General features: G+C 44.1%; 1 protein-coding gene across 1 annotated transcript in view; it reads left to right on the top strand.

Moving 5' to 3' along the window:
• The first annotated feature begins 334 nt into the window (after positions 1-334).
• Positions 335-10,052, top strand: part of GRAMD4 (GRAM domain containing 4) — a 479,241-nt gene continuing 469,523 nt past the window's right edge. Inside the window, exon 1 of the mRNA XM_069229727.1 lies at positions 335-587. Coding sequence (XP_069085828.1) covers positions 565-587 — 23 coding nt within the window. The 5' untranslated portion in view covers positions 335-564. The remainder of the gene's footprint in view (positions 588-10,052) is intronic.

Genomic DNA, 10,052 nt, shown 5'->3' with positions numbered 1-10,052 from the left:
CCTGCTGCTGAATTTCTTGTATGTCCAGTTGTTTTCGGGCAACAATTAAAATGTCAACATAACTTTCGTGAATAGTGTTCCTGGTGGAGTGAGTTAATAATGTTCCCATTAGAGCGAGATCAGTGTTTGTCTAGTGTCATTTTTCAGTAATTATGAAGAGGCGCAGAAGGTTAATGTGTGCAATAGACATCAATAGGCGGGAACGGCCTTCTCCCGCCTTGGCCCAGTGCTGTGCTGTTCCCTTCACTCAGCCAGGCCCCACTGTGTTCAAGGAGCCGATGCTATCGTTTGGTCCGGATCTGCGCATGCGCTGCAGCTGCGTGCGGGTGCTCGCGGTCCCTAGGCGTCTGTGAGCAGCCTGCGCGCGCCTGTTGCTGTCAGAGGGTGGCCGCGAGGGAGCGCGCAGGTGGAGGCAGAGCAGTGGGAGCGCAGGAACAGATCCTCCGGGGAGAAGCAGGTCGCAGGAACCGCGTCCCGCCTCCCAGCCTGGGTATTGCACCCACCCCATACTGAGCCCATGGTCGCCGGCCGCGGCTGCGGTATCCGGCGGGGAGAGCTGCATGAATGAAAGTTCGCTTCGATTTCGGGTAAGGAACTTTTACTACCCCCGTGTCCGTGCACTTGTGACTTGAAGACTCCAGGCCCGCCCAGCGTTAGACGCCCAGACTAGCTTTGTCTGCCGTGGCACTGGCAGTGAGGGAGCTGTCAGAGGAGCTCAGCTGCGGAAGGAGGGGGCTCGGGGGACGGGTGGAAGGGCATTACCACCGCTGCCAGTTGCAGCCTTCTGTCTGAGCTCTGCCAGCTGAATAATTTATCGGCGCCTCTCCCGTCCCCCGGGCTGTGTGTAACCCCAGCCCTGCACCTGCATGCATTATTCAGCACGGCACCTGGAGCCCAATCACAGATTTCTCACAACTATTGCTAACGTCCCCTTGACGCCCGTTAACACAGCTCATCCTCACACGTACCCGTCTCTCCTCGCGCGCCTTCAGATAGATTTTGACTCTGGAGCCTTCCATGTAGGCATTTGTTTTCAAACCTCGCCGAATGTTACTGTTTCTGTTACTGCTTCGGTAACGACGTCTTGCAACATTTTTAGAATTTGGCTGTAAGTGCATCGTTTTAGTGTTAAGTTTAAAAAAAAAATATAAACTGTAACCATGAACATCCGCAACGCCTTTTTCAGGAAGCTTGGTAATTTTGCCCTGGTTTGCTGCTAGGCTTCGCTCCATTGGAAGAGGCCCCTGATTACTTTATTTACAAAATCACTATTGACTTGAAGCACGAGCAGATCTCAAGGCTTTGAACCGCACGTCCCAGTAATGCTTGTCATTGCCGTCTTCTCACTGCTACTCAGCAAGAACTTGTCATGTGCCACCGTGCCAGGTCATCCTGGTGAAAGCAAGATTGCTTTGCACGGTATGCCTTCTGGGAACGCTGTGTTCAAGGTGCCCTGTCGGGTGTCTGAAATGAAAAAGCTGTATCTGCGAAAGTATCGTCATGTTTTTTCCTCCCACATGATATCGATTGTTTACACTAAAGTTGGAACAGTGCTCTGGAACCTGAGGGGATACTTGCTTCTGTAGGCAGTGCCAGGATTGGAATGGGGCAACTAGTTGGGGAATGGTGGTCTGCCACTGAAAATGTTATAGGGACGTAGTTCGTTCTTAAGAGTTTGTGTTGTGTGGTGAGCATGTGTTCTCCTATGTCAGGGTACGCCCGAGCCCCAAGATCCATGGTGTGTTGTGCCAGTTCCCACACCTAATACTTTCTAGCTACGAACGAGTGTCAGGTTCTTGTTCCAAGGTGGGTAAGCCGTCCAGATACATTTTGCTGTGATTTCGGGTGGAAGTTAGCCAACTGATGGTGGGATGCGTTAGAGAGTTTGGGGGGGATGTTGGTTTGAATAGAATTTTATGTGTGCCTATGTTTGGCCAGTGCACTCGTAACGTCTGAGGTGCACTGGTTTAGAGGCGACAGGGCTGGATTCATCACTACCTTATTTCTCAGTTGATTTTTTTTTTAGTTAGTTACCTTCCCTGTCAAGTGACTCGAAAAAAACATGCTGTGATCTCCATTCCAGTTGTGTTTTGTTGTGAGAATTGATGTCAAAGATCTCATGAATTTGGATTAAGGAGCATTTTCGGGGAGTTATGAAACTGCAAACCCAAGTCTGATTAAAGTTTGGAGAATATACACATTTTCTGACCACTCTGATACTGTAGATAAAAACGCAGTGCATGTTGCCAGGGCCTGTTTGGTAAAGATGGAAGGCTCCTCTGGCTTACATCAGTAAACACAGGTCTCTTGGTAGAACGAGTCCGGCTCTGCATGTTGCTCTAATCATTTAGGCCAATACATTTCATTGTGAAATTAGAAAAACCTTCATTTTGAACTCAAAGTCTTTCTCTTTTTGTGCATTTAAATGAGTGCCAGGACTCTTTGACCTGCAATTAGTGACCAGCAATTATATAGTCTCGCTTAGTCCATGTTAGAGAATCCCTTAGCAGAGCACCCAAAGTCACTTCCGTGCTCTAACTTGGTCTCCTCTGTTGCCTTCTAGGTATTATTAATTTAAATTATCTTAGTGCAAATCTCTTCATTAGTTGCTTAATTCCTAAGCATGTCACATGCAACACAATCACAGTGTTGTAGAGTCTGGTATTGTAGAGTCTGGTATTGTTTTGGAGCCTCTGTTCTGATGGCATCTAATCTCTACCTCCTTTTTATAGATTTGCCTCTCTTTTACTGTGGTTTCTATGTGAGTCAACCCACATTTCCCCCTGTCACGAGGTATCCTGCTATGGTGGCCTCCACTGGACGCCTTGTACCCTATGACCTTTCAGCCTGGTTGCTACATGATTCAATTGACTTTAATACCAATTCCAGGTCATTGGAGCTCAGTCTGATTTTCTTTTCTTTCCACAGCACTACAGCCTGTTTATTATTTTCATGTCTGGCAGAGACCGCAGTAACTGTTTGCCAGGGTTTTTTTTTTTTACAATTCACGCATAATATGCACAACAATGGACAAGCCACTGCTTGTTTGGAATTGTGATTAGCCCACTCTAGAAAACATCTGTTGGAACTGGCGCTCCATAATTATGGAAAGTTGTTTTTACCACCTTTTGGATATTTTATTCACAAACTAGTAGTTTGAGTCTGCATGAGGGGGGCATACTATGCATTTTTTTTGTCTCTGTCCATGGGGCAGTGTCTCCCTCCTTCCCGGTCTGCGTTACTCATGTATTTAGTTTTCAGATAGCACAAGGGTTTAATATATTCTCTCTTTTCTATTTTCTAACTTCCCACTCCTCCCACACATGACCCTTGAAGTGCACCATATCAAGTTAAGTGAGAGGACACCAATTTCCTCTTGCGCCGCCTGTGGAAGAGCCAGTCCAACGCCTATCAGTGTGCAGACGATCCATGCCCATGTGGAGTCTTGATACCTTTACCTGAAACAAGGAGCCTGGCTTGTGATAACTAGATTAATGCAAAGCAGTGCTACCACGCTCATGCATCGTGGTCTTAATGCAAGTTTCTTTCTGTTGGGAACAGTGAAAGCCCACAGCTGTTGCAACCTGGCTGGTAGACAGAGAAGACAAAGAAAAGGGACCAATCTTGTCAAAGCTTCAGAACTGGAAGCCATCGTGAAATGGTGCTGATTTGTATTGGCTATAGAACTTTTTTTTTATTTTTTTTATCAGACTATATTAGCAGTACAGATGAGGCACCAATGTTGTAGCTGGATGCGACACACTGGCCCAATCTAGGCTCACATTCTGCAGTGTAGCGCTGGTTTGTATTCTTTTCCTGGGGTGATTTTGCTTCCCAGTACGGAAATGGGTGCTATCCACAAAGGTGAAAAATGTTGTTTATCATTTGAAAAGACAGCAACCTTTTGCCTCAAAACTCGACTTTGGATCTTCAAATCGATATGGCATATTTTCACCCAACTTCCTTCCCCCCCTCCCGAACATGGGGCACATGGCACAGATGCCCGTCCACCATATACCACTAATATTGACGCTTATTAGAAAATGCACTTATTTCACTGTATGCTGTGCATTGCCCAGGGTCCTTCTTCTCTCTCCAGTACCAGCTGGTACAGTTCTAGCTTCCTGTTGCAGGTAGTCAAAGACAACACATTTTTGATTGCTTGTCACTTTGAGGCCTTCGGACGAATCTGCATAAAGCTTTCATAAACTTTTCTCGTCAGGATTGGGCATTGAAAAGTGCCATGGACATTGTTGAATGGGGGGAAGTAATAGCAGGGTCGCAGATGAGACCTCTTGACATTAGGATTCTAGTAGGTAATTCTAGTTAAGTGAGAACGCAAGACCCACTGTGCTAAATCCATGCCTAATTGTTTCTGAAATAAGTTAATGATCTCAACGTTTCTGGGGGCCATACCATGTGTCTATCTGGCACTTGGGGCTAGTGCACAGGGCTCAGTGTTTGTTCACAGGCCATGCATGCACTGTGTCCAGAGCACGCAGGGAATGGCAGAAGAATTTACCTCAGTGGTAAGGGGCAGGAACACATAATGAGTTAAGGGGGTCGGACCCTGGCTTTTGGTTGCACTCTTGGCACCAAGAAGTCTTAACACACTGGGCTGGGGGCGCTGATCAAAGGTAGATTCCAGGCCCTGCAGTGCTCATGGTGTGGCTGAAGACAGTCATTGTGTCCTGTGGTCAGTGCAACATGCTGTTTTTAGCAGGTGCTGTGGACAGGGGCATTTGGCACAGGCCATGGCCTGCGTTTAGTTCCTGATATATATGATTGCTGGCTTTGTCTTGCGGGTACTGATGGCTAAGGTGTTTGCACAGGGCATCACTGAGGCAATGCCTTTTTGTCAGTGGGCTCTAGACTTGGAGACACTGAGCACAGGAGCTGTTTACAGGCCATGCAGTGAACCCCGTACCTGCAGATTGCAGCCACAAATCATTCTGTGTGGATGCTAGCCAAGGGGCCTGGCCTTAACATGTGTCCTGTGAGGAGTAGACATTGGGTCAAGTAAAAACGTTGACGGCAGTGCCCAGTGGGGACCAGTTCACGTGGCATGTTTAAAGGCTATTTCCTTTACAGAATACACAATCAAAATTGTTATAGCTTTGTTTGGTGGGCACTGAGTGTTGGGACTAGACAAATCATGGCAGTTCTTAAAGTGTATCTTGGCAGTCCTCTAAAATATTTACTGAAAATCGTGCATTAAGGTACATTATGGTTATAATCAGTTACCAATCAGTGAGCTAATGAAATCTTTTAAGTTGCCTGAAAAAATCTTCATTTGAACCGACATAAAATTTACAATCCCCAAATTAAAACTATCCAACCATAATGACACTGCCATGGTACTTTTTGTTTAAATCGAGCATGGCATTACGTATGACCCACCACTGACATGATTCAAGCAATACACATTTTTGCGTTAGCAGTGGACATGATGGCCTTGCTCTCCATGCATTGTTTGCGTCACCATCTCTCACAAGTCAGTGGAATTGCAGCCTTTCTTTTCTCTGTAATCTCTGTGATGACCTTCAGCTGCTAACAAACATACTGCAGCTTTTTATGTCTATACAATCCCTGAGGACATTTATTAAGTGCAGATGATTTAATTTATTTTGGTATTTATATAATTCAACTGAACCTCTTCAGAATTAGGTACTACTTTAGAATGAGGCATTCAAAAGTATCAGGATTTCACGGAGGTGGGAGCGGGAGAACATTAACAAGTGTAAAGAACTTAAGAAACCAGGCTGAGAGAAATCATACGTTTGTTGTGACACATATAGTAAGTACTGTTTGAGAAGATTAATCTTTCTATGTTTGCATAAGGCAGGGTATGACGTTATAGGCGTGGTGGCAATTGTAGACTTTACACATTTTATTTTTTGTGGGGCCACCTAGTAGCCAGAGCATATGCAGCCTTCACTCCCCATGAAATCTTTCACAATGTGCTCTGTGAAATTGCCCCTTTACCTGCTTATCTAAGGCATGCAAGGACATTTATTTTTTGACCGTGGTGCTACAGGCTTTAAATTCCATACACCCTCTCTGCCGTTATCCAGTTGAACAATTTGTTCATAAATAATAGCGGCGAGGACAGCTTTAGAGAGTCACCCTAAAAGTATTCTTATTTTTTGTGTTCGGTACATTTTGAGGACATTTGTAGGCTGATGCGGTGGAAGTTGTGCTGCTATTTTCTGCTGATTGGGAGGAAATCCATTGGCTTTCATTAAAACTGCAGCTCTTCATCTTGCAGTAATATACTTGACATTACCACATGGGTTGTATTACTTATAGTGTGTGTGTATGTATGTGTATATAGATATGACGTTTTTTACAACACGAAGGATCTGTGTAAAACATATACTGCTCATTGGAGGCTTGGTCTATGCTAGAAAACGGAATAAGTTAAACCAAATAGATTTTTTTTCGTCAGCAAATAGAAGTTGGCAGCTGTTTGCTTCCGATAGGAGAAATGTGCCTATGCTGTTGGCAGGGTTGAACCTTTTTGCTGCTGAAGGAGAGGCATTTAAATTGTCATATGAGTGGTTATGAAGGGGGCACGAGCACAGGTGCCAATAGATTATTTTTTAATGTTATTGGAAATTAGTTCCAGAAAATTGACCCCCCTCCTCCTCTAAATTTGACGGGGATTCTGCTGACCTTTCGAAGAAGCAAGCATTGGCAAAGCTAGCAGGGCTAGCTTGTGTTTTGATTTCTGATTAAAACCTAAATATATCCTGCTGTAGTGTAAAAATAAAATAAAAAAACGACTCCTCTGTATGCAGACCATCTACCAGGTTATTTAATGAGTGGTGATTCAGAGAGCTTTTGAGATCTAAAATTGTCCTTAATGCATTATAGTGCAAGGACTCCATACGAGCTGGAATGATACACCAAACAGTCCATTGCATGAGATGAGAAATTCTTCCTTGGGCGGAGCCAAAGCTCACTGTACATAAAAAAAAAAAGTAAAAATAGGTCCTGCAGACAACTTCGCTGTCAGTATAAAACTTCTAAGAATCCAGTGCCTCAGAGCCTTGGGTAAAGCTCCTGCAAATCAGTCTTAAACGCTCAACATGTCAACATTGCTCACGCAGTGAGAAGCACGGGGGGGGGTAGTATAAATACGAGGCGTGTGCCTTTGGTAAAGGCTGCGTGCTTCATTTCCCGTCATACGTTTATGCGGAACGAAAGGGCACACCTGCGAGGTACTGTTCAGCTGAAGATGAGAATTTACATGTATAACGCATTTGGGAAGCATCTGGATTCTTCTGCCACCTTCAGGTGGGAACCCTTCAAGGCGCACTCGCGTCCCTGGTGCGCGTGGGTGAGCACGGTCTCATTTCAGAAACCTGCCGTTTATTTCCTGGGCGAATGTAGGTCACAGGAAACCCCGTTTTCGTCTTGTAACTAGCGGTGCTAAAAATGTGCTGGCTGGATTTGTACTAGCGCTATATCTGCGTCCCTTGCCACTCTGTGCCGCAGCCCAGGAGGATAAAAGGATATGTATTCATTTCTTTTCCTCGGAGACTGTCATTAGAAGTAACAAACGATGTTCTTATTCGAGAACGCGTGCGGCTCGAAGCAGAGTCTCATTATTTAAATTGTGAAGCGCCTAGAGTCCCTGTTTTAGTGTGTTTGTAGCATTTTAGATTACGTTGTGCGCCCACGGTTAGTTTTCTATCGCTCCTTTCATAATGATGTGATTAGAAATTGTAGAATTTACACAAAACGGCACTAATCTGTGGGTAGGCGGTAAGATTAATTTTGCCAACATTAAATAACACTTCGTCCTTTTAATTCTACATATACATACTAATAGGAAGGCATATGTCAATTTCCTTTAAAGAAGTTTGCTCTGTGCCGAAAAATGAAAGCCCTTTAATTGATTTAAACTTAAATAGCGCACGAAGTGTTTGAGTGGTGACTTGAGCGGGCGTCAGAGCCACACAGGGACTCCACGTGAAGATCGCTTACGTGAGAAAGCAGCCTTCATGCAAGGGAAGGGTAAACAGGGGAAGCTGGCCCCTTACACGAAGTACTGTGCACTGTGTATCTTGTGACACTTTCCTGCAGTTTGCACTAGTGCTGTTAAGGGGCACTGCATATTAATAGTTGGCATGCTAATATTCTTAACATAGCATCTCAGTGTTTAGCTGATATGCAGTTTAATACACTGTGTATAATACAGAACACTATTACTGACTTCTGAAATATCTAAGTGTTAGCTCAATGCAGAGATTAATATGTGAAAATCGTTGCATGATGTTTGTAGACCGTTTAAACAATGCAACCTATCTGAACACACACCCTTCGTGAATATGTATGTATGTGCAATAATCTAAGCATGTGTTGTGTGTCACACACCCGCCGTAGAAGAGAAATTCCAGCTTGGTGATTGATGTGTATTTTATGCATGACTGATCTGTGATGGCTTTCAGGCACTAGTCAGTCTTGCTTCCGCAAAATGACTTGTGAATCAGCCTTCTGTGTCTGGGTCCAGACTGGTGAAAAGAGGTAACAAACATTCAGAGCCAGGAAAAGAGTACTACGCCGTCTGAATGGATGAAAAGTATCTCACATTTGGATAAGTAAGGGCAGCACATGGTACTCCTCTCCTTATGAGGAGATGAGACCAGAGAAAAACACTAATCTTTTGCCAGTGTGTAAACTTGTCAAAAAAACAAAAAACATAAAAAGTGATAAAATGCAGTGCGAGAAATCCAGACCCTGTAAGGCAACTCCGTGAATGGTCAAGTGGATTTTTAAGTTGACCAAAAAGTACATCGACTCAGAATCAAATTAAGAGTCTGGACTGAAAAACTGTCATTAAAAACACTGCTGTCAGTTCCTGGATTCAGCAGCCTAAACTTTCAACAAAAGGATATTAGGATCACGTAGAACATGTCTTTCTGTAGACTACAGTTCACTTAGAATCAATCTTTCTGTATGCACCAGGAACAGATAGAAATGGCCTTTCTGTAATATCCAGGTACGCTTAGAATACCTCTTTCGGTATGTACCAGGAAGGAATGGAAATGGTCCACTGTAGGCACCAAGTACACTTAGAATCCCTCTTTCTCTAGGTACCAGGTTCTCCTAGAACTTGCCTTTCGTTAAGCACCCTGTTTTTATGACCAGTATTTTTATGGACACATGGCGGCTGGTGAACCCTGAAAGCTGTGGAGAGTAATACTTGCCCCAGGTTCCCCTCATGGTTTACAAAACTTGCCTTGGGTGCCCTCGCACACAAAAGCACCCATACATGAACACTCACTGTTCATCACACACAAACGCACCTGCACACACTCATACATTCATAATCACTGACCCTTACAACTACTGGTCTACAGGGGTTCTTATTTGAACTCATAGACTATAGATGCTGAGCGAGGAACCACCCCTGTGTTTTCACATAGAAATCATTCCTTCCTTAGACGCCTCGTTCAATAGAATCGGTCTCTCCTTATGTGCTATGTTCACTTATAAACAGTTGTCTTATTTAGGTGTGAAGTTTGTATAGCACCTGTCTTTATTCAGCTAATGGGAGGAAAGCAAAACCATGCAATGTTGTTGGGTGTATAAAGTGGTAGATTAGAGAAACCATTTATGCTACCCGATTAAAAAGTGGTGCGTGCAAAATGGGTGTTTGTTGGTAGCTTTACTAATTTACATGGAGTTTGCATCAGACCAGGCTCTCCCTTAGAGTGCTGCCATTATGTCTCATGTTGGGAAATTAAATGTATGTCATCAGCCAAGGTTTTTACTAGAAGGTGTTTAAAGAACTATATTGGCGCGCAGCAGTCCGGGAACAATTTACTGCCCCATTAATGTTCAACAACCACCAAAGTAGGCTGGGATTTTACCGGAAACGTTTACTATCTGAAAATCAATTGATCGGTAAAAGTATGAATGGTAAAAGGGGAGGTGGGTGGCAGTGTCAGAATCGAAGTCTCTTGTTTGTCCAAATAGCTTTATCGTACATGTCAATTTTTTTTAACACGTTGTAATGCAGCGCTGTCTTAATTACTGTTCTG

This window comes from Pleurodeles waltl, chromosome 4_1 (genome assembly GCF_031143425.1).
Source record: "Pleurodeles waltl isolate 20211129_DDA chromosome 4_1, aPleWal1.hap1.20221129, whole genome shotgun sequence".
NCBI lineage: Eukaryota > Metazoa > Chordata > Amphibia > Caudata > Salamandridae > Pleurodeles > Pleurodeles waltl.
The sequence above is the reverse complement of the archived record's forward strand: the minus strand, read 5'-3'. Positions and strand labels throughout refer to the sequence as shown.